The following is a 19,919-nucleotide window of genomic DNA, read 5'->3' on the forward strand; positions in this document are numbered from 1 at the left end:
GTGGCCACACAGGACCCGGCCCTATGTCGTAAGCTTGCTTCCACAACAGGAAACCACAGAGCAGCAACATCCATTTTTAAAGGCCTTGAGCATTTGCAAAATGATACACATGGCTTAAGATAAGCAAGAGGGTGAAGAACATGATTTTCTTTCTTGGGTGGGTTGGTAGGATGTCTTCTCACACCTGGTAGAATTTACATCCCATGAGTGCTTTCTCATAAAACTCAAAGGCATAAAAACTTTTCTTATGAAGATTTCAAACTGTTTCCTAAACTAAATCTGAGCTTGCCAAAGATCCAAAATACTTAAGGGCTGCAAATCAAGTCACTGATGTTCTGAGTGAAAGTAACTGAGAGCCATTCCCTTCCGAAGGACCCCATTCTTTGGGCAGCCCTAGTGTAAACGCCGGATATGACTTGGGAGTTTCTTTGGTTCATACCTGGCCTCAAATGGTCTCCTCTCTGTGTTAAAATCCACACTTCAGTCTGGGGTAGATAAGCCACAGCCCAGGACCAAGTCAGATGGTCTGTTTCTGTAAATAACACAGCCATGCTCGTTCACTCACGTATCATCTGTACCTGATGTAGTAGTTGCCACAGATACAGTACGACCCACAAAGTTTAAAATGCTCCCTTGGTGGCCCTTTACAGAAAGTTTCCAGACTCCTATTTTATTAAAAGATCTGTATTGACATTTAGTAAAGGTAATCAGAAAAGGGAACCCATTCTTAAATTGTGACTCCATAGATCTTCTTACATTTTTCTACGTGGTAAGTGTCAGGTGGGCCCAGGATAAATAACCCAAGTTATTATAAAGTTATAAAATATATTAAATATGACTGAGGCCTATTTCATGCCTGTCTTATTACATAAGTGTAATTTGATTTACTGCTTGACACCTGCAAGACTGTCTGGAAAAAGGAAAATTGAGTTAGCCAGTTATTTTTCTATGTGAAACAATTTTTTTTAAAAATTGTTCCCTTCATAAAAGTGGCATTGTTTAATGTACAAAAACAAATGTACCCAGATAAAGAGAAATTCACAAGGAATATAATTTGTGTTGATTAATTTTTATACCTTGTGTCAAAATTAGTTCCAATGTCCATCAGTTGCTATGCCTTATAAATACCCTTATTTAATAGTTATCGCTTGGTTTTGATGACAAAATAGCATTACCCAGCTTAATAATTCAGCTTATTCCACAGAACTTGGCCCCGCATACTTTCTGGCTGTTTACAAACACTAAATCGATTCTGGAGCAGTTTGTGCTCAATGAGGAGATTCAAAATGAGTCTCGCCTCTGAGAGCAGTTCCCCAAGTGGAGCCGCACAGAGGTCACGATCAGTGACGTCATCCCAGAAGTGCGAGCGCAGCCTTGCAAAGAGAGCGTTGCGAGGCAGTGGCACTCTTCTCGATGGTTTTTTTAAAATGTGTGAGTGTGTTTTAAAAAAACAGCAACAACAATGTGTAAGATTGCTTTATTACAAATATTTTACATAAAATCTGTAACCTTGAAGTCAACAAAAAGTTTGAGGTTAGTACCTCAGTTACGATCTTAGAATAATTTTCCTCCTTTTTGCATATTTCTGGTTTTCCAAGTTTTTGGACCTGGCTGATGGTCGCAATTCCCTGGCCTTGACCGCAGCAGCACGATGGCTCCCATCCAAGGGCACTCAGAACGCCCTTGTGCTCTACGCGTTTCATCCCTCTTAGCCCTGGTGGCACGTCCATTAAGTGCAAACATCTCTTTGTAGACAGGGAGGCTGGTGCTGAAAGGGGTTCAGAAGCTTACCAGCCTGTCGGTGATAGCACGCAGCCTCCAAGGCCACTGCTGCTGGCTGGCCCCAATGACCACCATGACTGGAACTCAGCTTCTGACCCTGGAGTCCACCATGGCCTGCGTGAGCTTTGGGGAGCTGTGGACATCTGAACCAGGACGTGAAAACGTAGTGTGTGCACTTTGCCCAGCGGACAGCCAGGGGACTTTATCCGATTCCCGGAAGAGAGCTGGCCGCTGAAAGATGAGGCGGCACTGCAGCAATCACCCAAGGAAGGGTGTCGAGCGTGGTCTTACCCCCGGCTGCCACGCACAGGAAATCCGATGTGCAAGGCGGTGGCTGCACACACAGCCCAGGCAGGCAGAAAGAAGAGGGAGGACTTCCAGCTGTCACTGGCAAGCGCTGAGGCTTGGCCTCCCTACTCAGGCCGTTGTCACTGAGAGGCTGAATGGGAGCCCTGCCCCTCTGCCCCCAGTAGAATCTCGGATCAAAGAAGCTGCCTCTGGCTGCCCTTGCATTCACCCGGTTACCCGTAAGCACAGAGTCTAGGTCTCAGGAAAGTGAGGAAGACACCCTAGGCTCCAGAAGTGATGGTGCAGGCCCCGCCCCATCCCCTTCCCTTCTCACTGGCACTCATTTCCCAGCAATCCCTTGTTCTGGTCCACAGCCCCCCCTGGCCTGGGGTGTGAAGTTCATTCCACAAATCCTGCACCTTCTGATTTATTCTCCTTTCTCTCTCTCACTGTGTGTGTGTGTGTGTGTGTGTGTGTGTGTGTGTGTGTGTGTGAATGCGATGCAGGGATCCTGATGTGGGAGGTGTTCAGCCTGGGGAAGCAGCCCTATGACTTGTACGACAACTCCCAGGTTGTTGTGAAGGTCTCCCAGGGCCACAGACTCTACCGGCCCCAGCTGGCATCGGACAGCATCTACCAGATCATGTACAGCTGCTGGCATGAGGTAAGCACCCCCTGGGTGAGCTGGAAGGGGTCCCAAGTGCATCACGCATAGTTCCCGCATCACCAGCAGAACAGAGCTGCTTGGAGGGAAGGTGCCTGGCACAGGGCTGGTGCAAACGGCCCTGGCCGCTGCCCTCAAACGCGCATCAACTGAGGCAATGCACGTGTCCTCGGCCGACTGCACAACCGACGTCCAGCCCTGTTCTAAGAACTTCATGAACATCTACCGCTTCATTCGCCAGGAGACACACACTGTTATCACTAAGACCAACAGAAGGGGGCACAGAGGCCCGGAGAGGTTCAGTGACTTGCCCACAGCTGCTCATGGTGGGCTGACCTGCACCAGGGGCCCTGTTCTTAACCACAACACCCCGGGGCCTCTCAGGTAGCAAGTGCGACAGACGGACACTAATGAACGTGCTCCCATGCTCACTCCCCTGCCTCCCACAGTGGGACTGAAAACACCAAGCGGTTTACCATTATCCGCCCACATCAGAAAGATAGATGCGTGCCAGCAGAGGTCAGAGGAGAGGCAGAGCACCTTCCCGAAGGCGTTGAGATTCTGGGCCAAATCAGGAAGCATTTGCAAAACGTGTGAGTGGAGATGCTGCCAGAGGGAAAGGGGTGCTGGCGACCCGCACGGCACAGCGCAGAGGCGGGCGCACGGCGTGCTCACTGCAGCAGTGTCGCCAAGGGCTGCCAATGAATCTGAAAGAGCAGGTCTGGTCCAGATGCAGCAAACTTAATGACGAGGAAGAGTGCAAGTTCTTTTTTATACATAATGAGGAGCCATTGAAGACTTTAGAGCAGTGATGTGATAAAGGGGGACTTTGAAGAACATTAATCCAAGAATAACTCAGAACGATCATGAGAGTTCTTCAAAAGCTTCTTGGAAGATGGAATTAAAAGATGAGTTTATTTGGGTGCAAACAAATTTTTGAGGGGCTGGCATGGTGGTGTAGCGGGCAAAGCCACCGCCTGCAGTGCCAGCCTCCCATATGGTTCAGGTCCTGGCTGCTCCACTTCCAATCCAGCTCCCTGCTAATGCACCCAGGAAAGCAGAAGAAACCAAAGTGATTGGGTCCCTGCGCCCACCTGGGAGACCCAGATGGAGCTCCTGGCTCCTGGCTCCAGCCTGGCTCAGCCCTGGCCATTGTGGCCATCCGGGGGGTGAACCAGCAGGTGGAAGATCTCTCCCCCCCCCAACTTCTTCAAATAAATAAATAAATCTTTTAAGAAAATTTGAAACCCCACATAGTTTTTTCATAATATGCATTTTCTATGAATTTTTTGAAGACCCCCACATATGGTTTACTGACTACTAAATATAGTAGTTAAGTATGTGGATTCTGGAACCAGACTATCTGGTTTGATTCCCATTTTGCTCACTTACCAACTGCATGACTTTGCACAAGCCTGCTTATATTTGTGTGCTTCACTGTAGAAAAAAATACTTTCCTCAGAGGATTATTGTGTGGATTGAATGAATTAATATTATAAAGTCCTTAGAACAGTGCCTCACAGTATAGGCTGTGCATTTGTTATTATTGTATACATAATTACAAACCACCTGTACAGCAGGCTCTAGGCTTGATGCTAGAAATGATTGATGCACACAACTTACATAGTTCTTTTTTTATTTTATTTATTTATTTTTGACAGGCAGAGTGGATAGTGAGAGAGAGAGACAGAGAGAAAGGTCTTCCTTTGCCGTTGGTTCACCCTCCAATGGCCACCGCGGCTGGCGGCCAGAGCACTGCGCTGATCCGAAGGCAGGAGCCAGGTGCTTCCCTGGTCTCCCATGGGGTGCAGGGCCCAAGCACTTGGGCCATCCTCCACTGTACTCCCTGGCCACAGCAGAGAGCTGGCCTGGAAGAGGGGCAACCGGGACAGAATCCGGCACCCTGACCAGGACTAGAACCCAGTGTGCCAGCGCCGCAAGGCGGAGGATTAGCCTACTGAACCGCAGCGCTGGCCAACAACTTACATAGTTCTTTATCTCTTGTCTTGGAACCTAAATTCACACTAGGGAAGAGCTGCTATATTGTTAGGGCGTATGTTTTGATATATGGCTCCAAAGATATGGCTCCAAAGATAGTCTTTTAAATGAGAGTCCAGTTGTGGGAATCACTATTTATTAAAAGATCATCTTATCCCCAGGGATGAGATACCACCTAATGGTAGTGAAATGCTATCTTAATGTTATACTAAATTTTCATAGGTATTTGTGTTTATTCGGGGTCTTTCTGCTCTTTGATCTCTGTATTCATGTGCAAGTTCCACCTTATTTTAAGTATGTAGAAGATTTATGATACTTTTTTTTATTTGACAAGTAGAGTTATAGACAGAGAGAGAGACAGAGAGAAAGGTCTTCCTTTCGTTGGTTCACTCCCCAAATGGCCGCTACGGCCGACACTGTGCCAGTCTGAAGCCAGGAGCCAGGTGCTTCTCCTGGTCTCCCATGGGGTGCAGGGCCCAGGCACTTGGGCCATCCTCCACTGCCTTCCCGGGCCACAGCAGAGAGCTGGACTGGAAGAGGAGCAGCCGGGACTAGAACCCGGTGCCCATATGGGATGGCGGCGCCGCAGGCAGAGGATTAACCAAGTGAGCCACGGCGCCGGCCCTATGATATGTTTTTAACATTAGGTAGGGTAGCACCCCCCGCCCCATTGCTCGTCTTTCTGTATAGTTTCCTAACCATTTTTGCACATTTTAAAAATCTATGTACTACAGAATCAATTTGTTTAGCTTGAAATATTTTTGAGAAGACTGTGTCTAGTTTTTATCTTGGGAAATTTGACATCTTTATGACACTGATGTGTCCTATTTCTAGAACAAGGAATGTTTAAGTTTACATGTACACTTTTCAGCAGTGTTTGAAAATTTTCCTTATTTGGTGGGCTTAATTTTTTAAGTATTTTTTGGTGTTGTTGCTATTATAAATGGGGTTTTCTCAGCCGGCGCCGCGGCTCACTAGGCTAATCTTCCACCTTGCGGCGCCAGCACACCGGGTTCTAGTCCCGGTCAGGGCGCCGGATTCTGTCCCGGTTGCCCCTCTTCCAGGCCAGCTCTCTGCTGTGGCCTGGGAGTGCAGTGGAGGATGGCCCAAGTGCTTGGGCCCTGCACCCCATGGGAGACCAGAAGCACCTGGTTCCTGCCTTCGGATCAGCGCAGTGCACCGGCTGCAGCGCGCCAGCCGCGGCGGCCATTGGAGGGTGAACCAACGGCAAAGGAAGACCTTTCTCTCTCTTCTCTCTCTCTCTCACTGTCCACTCTGCCTGTCAAAAATAAAATAAAATAAAAAATAAATGGGTTTTCTCTTCCATGGTATCTTCTAATTGGTTACTGTAAGTATCTACTGTCAAAAGGAAAAGGTACCTGATGAAGGTTACTGATTCAGTTGTTAATTTTACATCTTGCTCTCTTAGTGTATTCCTTTATGGTTTGAGCTGGATCAAACCTTGATACTATTGGGTTGTCCTGGGTATACAACCATATTGTATGCAAATAAAGACACATTTACTTTTTCTTTTCCAATTCTTGGGGCTCTAGTTGCTTTCACTTTCTGATTGCTTTGGCTGATCCCTTCAATGCAATGTTACAAGTGGTGGGTACAGTGGGCATCATTGCCATGTTCCTGACCTTAGTAGAAATGTCAGTGATGTTTCCACGTTTTAAAAGTTGCCAGGTTCAGGACTGAATATGCATTTTTTATTTTTATTTCGTTCTCCTTTTCTTTTTTTAAAAATACTAATCTTATTTGAAAAGCAGAGTGACAGAGAGAGAGGGAGAGAGAAAAGGAGAGGGGGAGAGAGAGAGAAATTTTCCAACCACTGCTTTACTCCCCAAATGCCCATAACAGCCAGGGCTAACCCAGGTTGCAGCCAGGAACCAGGCATTCCATCTGGGTCTCCCACATGGGTATCAGGAACCCAAGTATTTGGGCCACCATCCACTGCCTTTATAGGTGTATTAGCAAGAAGCTGGATAAGGAAGGTGGAGTAGCCAGGACTTGAACCAGGCATTCCAATAGGGGATACAGGTATCCCAAGCAGTGGCTTAACCCATTGCACCACAATCCCTGCCCCTATTTTTTAATTTTTATCATAACTTCCATCATCTAAAACATTTGCATATTCCTTTTATTTAGCTTCCAGAAAAGCGTCCCACATTTCAACATCTCCTATCTTCCATTGAACCACTTCTGGAAAAAGACAAGCCTTGAAGAAGAAATTCAGAGTGAACACGAGAATGAATATAAATATTGGCCAACATTTTCATTCTTATTATGGAGGAAGAGCAAGACAAAATATAATTTAGCTAGTTCTTAATAGTGTTTTGTGTGTTGTTTGTTATATTATCTTTGAATAAACAATGTAGGAAACAAAAGATTTCTTTGAAATTTAGGTCAGATTAGTAAGTTTTGTTTATGTTGTGCTTAATACAACACTTCCAGCCTACAGCAGCACATTTTCACATTGCAACATGAAAGTGTGTATCATGTGTAAAGATGGAACAGGATTGACAATTTACTTGTATTACCATTCTTTATATTATCGCTATCATGATCATTAAATATACTATCAAGTGCAGAAATGTGGACATTTGCCTTTAGATTTTAATGCTCGCAAACTTGAGCATGTGTGAAAATCAAGTGGAGAGCTTATGAAAACATGGGTTCCCAGGAACTACCCCGGAGTTCTGATAGAGCACATCTTGTGTTTTAATAAGCTCCCTGATACTGTGATTCAGTCAGCGTGAGCTACCCCACGGCACTTCCTTATGTGATGGGACACCGTTAGGTGGTCCATAATTCAATCCAGATGGCACAATTCTCAACTGATATTTATATTAAAACAATGGCTCTTTGTGTAACCATGTACATAAATATAAAAGCTAAATAGTATTAAATAATATATTAAATGCTTCACATAGAGAAAACATAAAGGTGCAATTTGATAGCTTTCTCCTTAGCCTTAACCTTAACTGTTACCAAGCTCAGTTTAGTGTAACTATTGTTTTATATCTAGAATTTATTATATTATTGCTTTCTAATCATTTTCGATCCTTGAGTTTGGAACTCTGGGACTTTAGGCTAGTCTGATAACTGAAGTTTCTATTTCGGTGTTCTACCTTTTTAAAAAAAAATATTTATTTTAAAGGCAGAATGATACACAGAAATGTTCCATCCATTGGTTCCCTCCTCAAGTGACCATGACAGCCAGGTTTGGGCCAGGCCACAGACAGGATCCAGGAACTCTATCCTGGTCTCCCACATGGGTGGCAGGGACCCAAGTGCTTGGACCCTCTTCCACTGATTTCCTAGGTTCAATAGCAGGGAGCTGGATTGGAAACAGAGTAGCAGGGTCTCAAAGGCACGCTTCAATACGGGATCCCTGCCTTGCCGTGCCGCAAGTCTGCCCCTCAGTGCTCTCTCAACACAGATACAGAAATACTATTTTAATGTCTCATAGCTATTATGAAAAGATATTTTTAGCTTTAAAACTATTCCTGGGAATGTCCCAATTCACAGCCTGCTGAACACAGTTCGCATCTGTTTTGGAATATTGCATTGTTTTTTGTCTAATGCCAAGAAAGGGGAGAGAGGGAGAGTATGTGAAGAGCACTACTACAATGCAAACACACCCCAGCTGTACTCTGCGGCTGTTTTTCAGGTGAAAGTTAATAATCTCCTTTCAGAGGCATTAATGTCCTTTGTCATCCCACTCACTCCCTCACCCACCAACTGGTTCAAATATGCCATCTTGTTTGTTTCTTGATGTTTAATTAATGATGCCTTTATTCAGCAGAGAATCGACACTTGCTAATATTCTGTTTTCTATACAGGCATAGAAATCTCAGTTTATAATGAAAGGTAATTTTTAAAATAGTCACTAGGGTATTTATTCACTGATTTGTATGTTTGTTTGATATTCACTGTGTGCCAGGTTCTTCCCCACACAAAGGAACAGACGATCAAGTGGCACCAGCCCGCCTTCTAATGGGCCCACAGTCAAGTGGGAGTGCCAGCCTTCCCTGCTTCTGATGTCAGCCCGCAGGAGCCTGCACCAGGCTGTTAGTTAACCCCCAGGGAATGCTCTCCCCCACACTGGGGTTTTCTGTGCTCCCTCTTTTCCTTTCTCCTGTTTTTGTGTATTTTATCTTTTAAAGATAACCCTTTTTATGACAACAGTAATACAGACTTGTTGCAAAAATTCAAACAATACAGAATCGTTTACTAGGAAAAGAGGCCAAAACTCAAGCCAAACCAAAATGTAAGGCACCACTAGAAGTTTATCAGAAAACAAATTCAGTGGTACTAGTGGAGGCACGGACCAATATTCACACTGTTTAAACTATGGATGATTATTTTAAAATGCTGTTTGTGTTTGATGGTGATATTCAGCATTTATGGTTGTTATTTTAACCCAAGAGTCTGCCGATCCTCTCTTGGGAGAGAAGAGTAAGGCAGATTATATGGTAAGAACTTTTCCCAAAGGCAAGTCAGAGAGCAAGTTCAGATAGAGCATTTGACCGACCCAGTGAAATGCAGCTCGTGCCTCCCACTCTTGCTGAGCTCTTCTGATCTGCCAAAAGCCAAACACCAAGTCAAGAATGTTGGAAAAATTCACATCCTATCTACTTGTGTTAATGAATATAAAGATTCCAACAAAATGGATTAAGAAAGTTGAGTTTCTCAGGTTTGATTCTAATGTGGAAGTGTGTTTATGAGCAGAGGAAACTGGTTTAAGACCCCATCTTTAAGTGGGCAGGGTGGGATGGATCGTAAACATGGGAGAATAATTGAGAAACACCTGCCATTTCTGAACTGATTACTTCTATCAAAATCCCCCACCTGGGGCCGGTGCTGTGGTGCAGCCGGTTAATACATTCCATATGGGTGCTGGTTAGAGACCCAGCTGCTCCTCTTCCAATCCAGCTCTCTACCGTGCCTGGGAAAGCAGTAGAAGATGACCCGAGTCCTTGGGCCCCTGCACCCATGTGGGAGACTCGGAAGAAGCTCCTGGCTCCTGGCTTCTGATCGTCACAGCTCCAGCTGTTGCAGCCAATTGGGAAGTGAACCAGCGGATGGAAGACCTCTCTCTCTTTCTCTCTGCCTCTCCTCTCCTGCGTAACTCTGACTATTGAATAAATAAATCTTAAAAAAAAAAAAAAACACCTCCCACACTCCATAAGAAATAGTTAAATTCCCAGAAAGGAAACATTGAGTGAATGACTTCAGATTTCACAAAAAAGCAAAAAAAAAAAAAAACACTTCTGGGTCTCTGTGCTCCAATTTAGTCCTTTCATATTTGTAATTTCATTTAATCCTTGCTTCCTTACAGCCCAGGGCTCAGCAGAGTTTGTCTGTAAAAGGGCTGTGTAGGCTGTACCATCTCTGTGCCAACTACTCAACCCTGCTTTGCAGCATGAAAGCATGTCTTAGCATGAAAATTAATGGGTGTGGCTGGTTTCAATAAAACTTTATTTGTAGACACTGAAATTTGAATTTCACATGATTTTCACATGCCATGAAATATTATTCTACTTTCTTTTAAGATTAATTAATTTATTTGAAAGGTGGAGTTAGAGAAAGAGGGAAACACAGAAATCTTCCATTCGCTGGTTCACTCCCCCAAGTGGCCACAACACCTGACCAAGGTTAGGTCAGGGCCAAAGCCAGGAGCCAGGAGCTTCTTCCAGGTCTCCTACGTGGGTGCAGGGGCCAAGCACCTGGGCCATCTTTCACTGCTTTCTCAGGTACATTAGCAGGGAGCTGGATGGGAAGTGGAGCAGCTGGGACCTGAACCAGCACCCATATGAGATGCCAACACTGCAGGCAGCAGCTTAACCCACTATGCCATAGTGCTGGCCCCTATTCTAATTTTTTTCAACCATTTAAAAATGAGAAAAGCATTCTTAGCTCATAGGCTTATAAAAACAGATGGTGAGCAGGATTAGGCGCACGGGCCGCCATTTGCTGCTACTCAGCCTAGGCCCAGGTACAGGACTCTTGGTAAAGGCTCCATTCTTTCAGAGGACTCTGCTGCACAGAAGGCCCACAGACTTCACCTGCTGGGAAAAGTGATCGCTGTGATGGGGAAAACTCCGGAATGAAGTTACAGAAATGAGAAGGTTTTCAAACGTCTGTGTTACAGCTAGATTTTGTGTCAGGTACCTGAGGCTTCTTTGGCTTGGCTGGAGAGGCTCTTTTGAAGGTATTAGCTAATGAAACTGGTTCCTGCAGAGATGATTCTTGGGCTGTGTTAAATCAACACTAGGGGTCAGCGCCGCGGCTCACTAGGCTAATCCTCCACCTAGCGGCGCCAGCACACCGGGTTCTAGTCCCGGTCAGGGCGCCGGATTCTGTCCCGGTTGCCCCTCTTCCAGGCCAGCTCTCTGCTGTGGCCTGGGAGTGCAGTGGAGGATGGCCCAAGTGCTTGGGCCCTGCACCCCATGGGAGACCAGGAGAAGCACCTGGGTCCTGGCTTCGGATCAGCGCAGCACTGGCTGTGGCGGCCATTTGTGGGGGAGGGGTGTAAACCAACAGAGGGAAGACCTTTCTCTCTGTCTCTCACTGTCTAACTCTGCCTGTCAAAAAAAAAATCAACACTAGGGTTAGGAACTTCATAAAGAGAATGTGGCAATTACAAGGGACATTTAGATATCAGTAGCTTGGCAGATTTTCATAATGTATAGGAGAGGATGGGAGATAACAAAAGATAAGAGAAAAAGGGTATCAATGAAATGGGTATGTGGGTGCTTTGCCAAGGAAGAAATGCTGTCGCGCATTGCCCTATAGAGTTTGGATATGCTAATCTACTTAATCTAGTTCTAATTAAACTCCAGGTATGCAGTAGATGCTGTGACCAGAACTGAGCTGGGGGGCCAGCACTGTGGCGAAGCGGGTGAGGCCGCTGCGCAGTGCTGTCATCCCAGATGGATGCTCCACTTCTGATCAGCTCTCTGCTGTCACCTGGGAAAGCAGTGGAAGCACCCCCCCCCCAATCTTTCTGCTTCTGCCTCTCTGTAAGTCTCCCTTTCAAATAAATAAACAAGTCTTTAAAAAAAGTTCTGAGCTAGGAACTCTGAGAAATATACAAGCCAAATCAAGTTTGGTTCCTAACCTGATGGTGTCCACAATGGAACATAACTGTTTTGAGGCTGATTTATAAATTATGTTAATAAAAAAAAATTCCTAAGAATTTTGGGAAGCCGAGGATCCCAGAGAGACAACTTTGTCCATGGTGAAAAGCGGACAGAACACCCACAGGCCTCAGCACATAAGGACACGTGTGACCGGAGTGTGTAAATCTAGGAAGTCTTTATTGGATGCCTGCTTTGTGCTCAACATTCAGACAACAGCAAATGACTACAAAAGATGTAAGAAGTTGGATACACACTTCGGAGGCTGAATATTCAGTTAGAATTCCCACTCCCTCCACAGTTAGAGAATAACAGAAGCAGGTCTCTGGGCACTCAGGGAGGCCTCGCCCCAGTGCTGGGTGTGTGTCGTGGGGAGATGTTGATCTAACAGCTTGAAAACAAAAAGCTAAGGTGCTCCCCCTATTCTTTGGGTTCTTGCTCGCTCTTGTTTCAGCCTGTCCCTCTGAAGAAGACTTAGTCCATTCTAGACATCACTGTGTGCACACGAATCCCTAGAGTACTTGAATTAAGTCACTGTGAAGAAAGCCCATCAGCCTTCACGCTTGGATTCAAGTGGACTGTGTGTGCCACGCTCAGTTCCTCCAAGCCCACCAGTTCATGGGCCCTGTCCTCACAAATGCCCCCCCGCCGATTCCATCCAAGGCCCAGCGCTTGTTCCCATGATACATCTTTTTTGTTTTCAACTACAGTAATGCAACAGAAATTTTCACTTCCATTTTCCCGTAATAGCCTGTGAAGCCCAAGAAACTTTTTGTCTGTTATCTCTAACATAAACATCTCTATTAGGAAACAGAAGAGAAGTCAAATCCTGAGGCAGAAATAAATATGGAGAGAAATGTCGGTGAGGCTGCCCACTCTTCCATCATATTCGCTCAAGGCAACCTGTCCGGAACAGAGCCATAGTTTTGATATTTAATAACACTTTTATAATCTTATATTTTCTGAACGATGCAATTAACATTTACATACAAGAACTTCACCTCAAAAGGAAAAAGATTTCTCTAAAATGAAGTCTGGATATCATCACTGTTTTGGAATCCCGAATTATTTTCTCCTTTACTCATGTCCACAAAGCCATAAGGATTTTCTTCCCTTTTGGCTTGCTTTTGCCTGTTAAATAAAACAAAGCCACTTTAGTATGGTGATGTAAGCAGGACACTTGTCACTAACCAAACAGATAAAGATCAAAAAGTTTGATGGCAGCCCGTGTTAAGAGGTCAGGTTGGGGGGGAGGGGGCAGGAAATGGTATAAATTGATGATATAAGTGGGCACATCCTCTATTGAGGGAAATTCAGCAATAGTTGTCAAAATTAGAAGTGCACACATATGCCGACCCAGATTTCCTAGTATCTTATAGTTATATTGGTATACACTGAAAATTACCTATGTTAAGCCACTGCAACTTTTTTATAAACACAAACATTTGGAAACAACATGAAAGTCCATCAGTAGGGCTGGAGCTGTAGCATAGTGGGCTAAGCCTCTGCCTGTGGCACCGGAATCCCATATGGGTGCCAGTTCATGTCCTGGCTGCTCCTCTTCCGATCCAGCTCTCTGCTATGGCCTGGGAAAGCAGTAGAAGATGGTCCAAGTGCTTGGGCCCCTGCACCCATGTGGGAGACTCAGAAGAAGCTCCTAGCTCCTGGCTTCAGATCGGCTTGGCTCAGCTCCAGCCGTTGCAGCCATCTGGAGAGTGAACCAACACATGGAAGACCTTTCTCTCTGTCTTTCCCTCTCTCTCTCGGTAATTCTGCCTCTCAAATCAATAAATAAAATCTTTAAAAAAAAAAGTCCATCAGTAGAGGGCTGGTTGAAAATATGATTCATGGCCGGCGCCGCGGCTCACTAGGCTAATCCTCCGCCTTGCGGCGCCGGCACACCGGGTTCTAGTCCCGGTCGGGGCGCCAGATTCTGTCCCGCTTGCTCCTCTTCCAGGCCAGCTCTCTGCTGTGGCCCAGGAAGGCAGTGGAGGATGGCCCAAGTGCTTGGGCCCTGCACCCCATGGGAGACCAGGAGAAGCACCTGGCTCCTGTCATCGGATCAGCGCGGTGCGCCAGCTGTAGCGCGCCAGCTGCGGCAGCCATTGGAGGGTGAACCAACGGCAAAAGGAAGACCTTTCTCTCTGTCTCTCTCTCTCACTATCCACTCTGCCTGTCAAAAAATTAAAATAAATAAATAAATTAATTAATTAAAAAAAAAGAAAATATGATTCATCCATATAATGAGAGGCAGGTTGCCAGGAAAAAACAGGGAAGCTCTTTATGCAATATGGCTAGATCACTAGAACATATTAAATGAGAAATAAAAATATGCAGAACTTTGTGTATATTCTGCTAACACTTGTATACTAGAAAGGGACATATATTTATAGGTGTTCAAGAAACTGATAATTTTGGTTGGCTTTGGGAAGAAAAATTGGAGGCAAAGGATGACATGGAGACTCTGTGCATCCATTTGGATTTTTCATTTGAACCGTGTGAATGTAACACCTATTCAATGTCAGATTTTTTTTAAGTGAAGCTATTTTGGAGAACTAAAAATCTCTAAAGTTTGACCAAAATAGACTCATACATGTAAAGATGCAATCAATGATATGTTTAGACAGCCTGAAGTGTTAGGTGCTATACAGTATTATTATTAACCTTCATTTCATAAGCCCTACAAAAGTCAACTATTTCTCAAGGTCAGGAAAAAAAAGCATGCAGTAGCAAAGCAACATTATAAATCAGATCTCTAGTGATTTAATTCCTCAATGAACTTTGATCTTCAACTCCAGAACAAATTACAGGGTAATGACCTTGAACTAAGGAGATAACGTGGAGTTTGAGCCACGTGAGGAGGAATGCGGGTAGTTAGAGTGGCAGTTTGAAGCAGATATCAGAGCTCATTCTTAAACGATCATACAGTGCAGATCTACCACTGGTCCAGGCTACAGGGTCACTTCCAGACTAGGGAGGGTCCTGCAGCAAAGACAGTCCCCTGAGCCCACCCACCCTGCTGGGTTTGCAGCAGGGGAGCCACACTGGCTGCAAGGTGAAGTGTTAATAACATATGGTAAACATCTAGGGGATGCATCAGGATATTTAGGCGCAAAATGGCCCAACTAACTGGCCTATACAACCTACCCCTTATGGTACACTTTCCCAGTAGTATTCCCTAAACCTGTCTTTCTTTTGGATGGATAAATTTAGGAAAGATCACCTACTTCCTTCGGTCCTTGATTCCAGTGAAGATCAGGACAACAATGCCAATCACTATCATTCCCATCACAACTCCAAAAACAACCAGCCATATGGGGACAGGTGACTCATAAGGGGGTTCAAGTGTTGGCTGAATCCCCACAAACTCCAGGCTGTTATCATCCAGACGGAAAATATCATTGATACGACTCCGGGACATGCTGTTTGCAAAAGCAAAACATAGAAAGACAGGCAAAATAAAATCATGTATATTTATTCTATATATCATTGTTCCCAAAAGGATTTGAGGCTTATCACAAGAATGCACATGTAGACACTGGCATTTAGCCTCATACTTAAGATGCCCACATCCCATGTCAGAGTACCTAGGTTTGATTCCCAGCTCTGGCTCCTGACTGCAGCTTCCTGTTAGTGCAGTCTCTGGGAGGCAGTGGTGATGGCTCAAGGGTTCTTGCCACCCAGGTGGGAGACCTGAAATGAATTCCAGACTCCCAGCTTGGGCTCCTGAGCCATTGTGGCCATTTGAAGAGTACACCAGTATATGGGACCTCACCCTCTCTATCTATCTCTTTTTATGCCTCTCAAATAAAGTTTTTTTTTTTTTAAAAAAAGAATGTACTTTTAAATGGTAATTATATATAATAGAAAGTAGATAATCAGGTCCAATGAAAGATATAAGCTTTTGACAATTGCACACCTTTCATACCTTACAACTTAGATTAGATTTGTCAACAGCTTGAATGGAAATGTGCAATTGGTTGATATGTTTTCATTTGTGGCCACTGTGTTTTAAAGGCAGTTAGTTGCATATAAGGGATCTTCAAAAAGTTCATGAAGATGCACCAAAATAAACTCATCTTTTCATTCCATTTTTCCATCAACCTTTTGTAGTACCCTCGTTATTGGCAAGACTATGTCATCTGTAAAGAGTCTATCTCCAAAGGCTTTATATCAAATAAAGAACAAAGGTAATTGGATTCCCCTCTTCTACAAATGTGGTAGAATTTTCCAAATAAAAGTGTCTGGTATTTAGAGGCAGCACTGGAAAGTAACATAGGAAAGGGACCTTTCCCAATGTCTCCTGCACTGGGATGGAAAATGACTCAATTTTAATGGAGGCAAAAGGATGAAGATTATTTAAAATAAAAACAGTGAAATGAAGAATATTCTAGATCAAAGATGCAAGTATTCAGCATCTTATCCTCCTATACCTGGGTATAACCCAGGTCAGGAGGTCAGAGTACACCAGAGAGGAAGAGAGGTCAAAACATTATTAGGGGGCCGGCGCTGTGGTGCAGTGGGTTAACACTCTGGCCTGAAGCACTGGCATCCCATACGGGCGCCGGCACTAGTCCTGGCTGCTCCTCTTCTGATCCAGCTCTCTGCTGTGGCCTGGGAAAGCAGTAGAAGATGGCCCAAGTGCTTGGGCCCCTGCACCCACGTGGGAGACCTGGAAGAAGCTCCTGGATCCTAGCTTCGGATCTGCACAGCTCCAGCCGTTGCAGCCATCTGGGGAGTGAACCGGCAGATAGAACACCTCTCTCTCTGTCTCTACCTCTCTCTGTAACTCTGTCTTTCAAATAAATAAAATCAATTTTTAAAAAACATTATTAGGCATGTAACCCCTGGCAATTTCAACCTGAAAATGTTTCAAGTCACTCTGGAGATAGCAAGTTCAAGGTGTCCTGCAGATTGCAGCTGGGTATCCAGAAGGGCTGAGCTCTTTCATGAATCTCAGCTGCCACTATTTCCTACGACAAACACAAGTCCTTGGGAAGCAGTGAGCGAGTGAGTAGGTATGATTGGGTCATCAGGTCATACACTCCAACCAAGCCAGATTTTTTAGACACACGCTGCCCAGCAAGTCTTAGATCTGCTTCCAAAGGTAAGCAGGACTTACTGACGCAGCTCAAGAGGGCCACCTAGTGAGTTATCCAGAGGCAGTCTGTATGAAACCTTTTTTTAATGACAAAAGGAACCAGCTAGAAGGTCTATCCATTCTTTACTCCTGCTGTCTGTTGTGGGAAATAATTGGGGCACACTGGACAAATCATTTCTTCTAATAGTAAGTCCCTGTCCTACCATGTAGATTAAGCAATGTCTAAGGAATCTTAGCCTTGCATATCTATTTCAGGCTTTCGGCAGTTAACGAATCCTACACCAAAGTCCTTACAGCAAATAAAGGCACTACTTGCCCAAGTCCCTTCTGCACTACCTTCCATGCGTGTCGGTCAATTTTCCTTCAGCCAGTACCTACTTCCTTCTGGCCGAGAGCATCCTCAGAGCAAAAGATCTGCCCTGCCTGTCGACCAGAAATGCGGGGGAAGTAATGCCACCTGGAAGCTGTTCCGAACCACTGACTGGAGGTGTTGAATAAATACCCAGCTCCCTCAACCTTCTGCTGGGACATCTCAGGTGCACATTCTCCATGGTCTCCGAGTGTCCCAGCAGGATTTGGCTCGGGTTGCCCACAGAAGTAACTTGCTAACGTATAAATACTGTCTGTCTTCCCTTCTCTGTCTCTTGTCCACATTTTCCTATCAGTGCTTCTTGGGATCACCTCCCAAATAAACCACTTTCATAGAAACCCTTTTCTAAGGTCCTGCATCTGCGGGAATCCAAATCAGCTCATTAAAACCCAAGGTTGTGGGATGAGATAAAGCATGTAAATAACCAGAACAATGCTCAGCACACAGAAAGAGCAAATATTAGCTCTTGTTGCATGTGTTAACCCCTTCAGCCCTTAACCAGTCTTTTGAAAGTTAGCCGTCACCTGATAGCCTCTTCAACTTCATTTCTAGGGATGATGTCATTCACGTTGTTAGGTGCAGTCACGAAGAAGTTGAAGGAGATTCTTGGCTTCAAATCACTCACTCTGACATCCTCCTCCCTGTGGAGAAACAAAAGAAACATCTTCCCTTGGGGCACAGAGGACACAACAAAGACTTCCCTTGCCATGGAAGGAGAGGATCACAGGTAGAGAGAGAAACAAGGGGCATGATGGCAAACAGGAGGATGTCATCTCCTACTACCGCTAAGCTTGCCCAACTATGTCAAGGACATGAAAGTTGCAATATAGAGTTTAGGAACTCTTGGTTCTGACCTTGTATAAAACATTTTTTTTTCAATGAGAGAGAAATTGTAAACTGAAAGCCCCAGAAGAATAGCAAGGAATCACTGGTGACCCAAGATGGTGATAAACAGCAAAGTGAACAGAAATAGCCCCCAAGCTGGCCCCACCACCAAACATGTCGCACCCATGAATGAAGGTAGTGACTGAGTCTAGTGAAAGCTAAGGTAGGCCGTGTGGCTTCTAGTCCTTGAGTCATACCCCTCTTGTTCAGAACAAAAGCCGAGGTCCTTAGAATGGCCTTCCAGTTCCACGAGAACTTTCTTCTCGCTCTCCTGCCCCTAGGCCTGACCACTGCCCTGACCACATCTCCTTGTCTCCTAGTAGATGCTCTGTTCCAGCCACATTGGCCGCCTGCCTGTTCCTTCAAAAGGCAAAGCGTCTGCACCTGCTGTTTCCCAGACGAAATGTTTTCTCCCACTGATGGCCTTGCTGGAGCTCTCTCCTGTTTCATGTATTTACTTAATTATTAGTAAGGTCTCTTCTGACCATTCCACTTCAAAAGGAACTCCCTTCCCACCCTCACACACACCTATCAGCACTTCCAATCCCTTCCTTGTTGCACTCTTCTGCCTAGCATTTATTGCCATGTAATTCTCTATTTCACATATGTATCATACATACACAACATATACACTAGTGTATCAGTTCAATGACAGCAGCGTTCTGCCCTTTCTTTTTTCAGTACTGAGGGTAGGTGACAGTTTTGGGAGCAAGAGGAGCACAGGGAGAGCTGCTGAACAAGAACACGGTCCTTGCGATCTGGGAGTCTAATAAGCCACAATCATCCTACACAGAGTGGTCCAAAGTCCAGGATGCTGGAGAAGTCCTCAAATTATGAGGAGTTTTTTCTTAATTTCACCTGAAGAAAACTGTAAGCAGAATATCTTTTGGAATTCAAGAGGAAGGGGAATGCTGGTTGGAAGAACTTGAGAACTCACCCAAAAAGAATCGTCTGGTTTTTGACTTCTGAAAAATATTTTCTCATGGCATATGCAACAGATGACCGGAATAAGTACATTTCACTGTCATTCCATTCGTACTGCAAATTCAGAAGAAAGACATTGCTCAGTAGGGATCATAGGACATATTTAAACCTGATACTCAGGGTGGGTGTTTGGTGCAACAGTGAGGATTCCTCTTGGGAAACCCACATCCCAGATGGGAGTGCCTGGTTTGGAGTCTTGCCTCTGCTCCAGCTCTGCTCCCAATTCCAGCTTCCTGACCATGTGCACCCTGGGAGGAAGCAGGTGATGGCTCAAGTACTTTGGCCCCTACCACCCACATGGAAAGTCAATTGAATTCCTGCCTTCTAGCTTCTGCCGACTAGAACCCTGGCTGTTGCAGCATTTGATGAGTGAATTAGCAAATCAATAAATTTTCGAGCCGGCGCCATGGCTCAATAGGCTAATCCTCCACCTAGCGGCGCCGGCACACCGGGTTCTAGTCCCGGTCGGGGCGCCGGATTCTGTCCCGGTTGCCCCTCTTCCAGGCCAGCTCTCTGCTGTGGCCAGGGAGTGCAGTGGAGGATGGCCCAGGTGCTTGGGCCCTGCACCCCATGGGAGACCAGGAAAAGCACCTGGCTCCTGGCTCCTGCCATCGCATCAGCGCGGTGCGCCGGCTGCAGCGGCGGCCATTGGAGGGTGAACCAACGGCAAAGGAAGACCTTTCCCTCTCTGTCTCTCTC

The 19,919-nt window shown here is 45.3% G+C and overlaps 2 protein-coding genes across 5 annotated transcripts in view; one reads left to right on the forward strand and one right to left on the reverse strand.

The window, feature by feature from the left end:
- The window catches only part of BMX (BMX non-receptor tyrosine kinase), a 53,306-nt gene extending 45,977 nt beyond the window's left edge, over positions 1-7,329 (forward strand). For all 3 annotated transcript variants that reach the window (XM_008272377.4, XM_008272378.4, XM_017350007.3), the window contains 2 exons: positions 2,577-2,734; positions 6,884-7,329. In XM_008272377.4, coding sequence (XP_008270599.2) covers positions 2,577-2,734; positions 6,884-6,958 — 233 coding nt within the window. In that variant the 3' untranslated portion in view covers positions 6,959-7,329. The remainder of the gene's footprint in view (positions 1-2,576; positions 2,735-6,883) is intronic.
- A 4,710-nt stretch (positions 7,330-12,039) lies between these two features.
- Positions 12,040-19,919, reverse strand: part of ACE2 (angiotensin converting enzyme 2) — a 46,790-nt gene continuing 38,910 nt past the window's right edge. Inside the window, exons 16-20 of one of the 2 annotated variants that reach the window (XM_002719845.5) lie at positions 19,174-19,274; positions 17,876-17,992; positions 15,108-15,302; positions 12,882-13,011; positions 12,649-12,783 (exon numbers count right to left, since the gene is read on the reverse strand). In XM_002719845.5, coding sequence (XP_002719891.2) covers positions 12,903-13,011; positions 15,108-15,302; positions 17,876-17,992; positions 19,174-19,274 — 522 coding nt within the window. In that variant the 3' untranslated portion in view covers positions 12,649-12,783; positions 12,882-12,902. Of the gene's footprint in view, positions 13,012-15,107; positions 15,303-17,875; positions 17,993-19,173; positions 19,275-19,919 lie in introns of both variants that reach the window. The other variant, XM_051826945.2, reaches the window with a different exon arrangement.

Source organism: Oryctolagus cuniculus, chromosome X, assembly GCF_964237555.1.
Source record: "Oryctolagus cuniculus chromosome X, mOryCun1.1, whole genome shotgun sequence".
Classification (NCBI taxonomy): Eukaryota; Metazoa; Chordata; class Mammalia; order Lagomorpha; family Leporidae; genus Oryctolagus; species Oryctolagus cuniculus.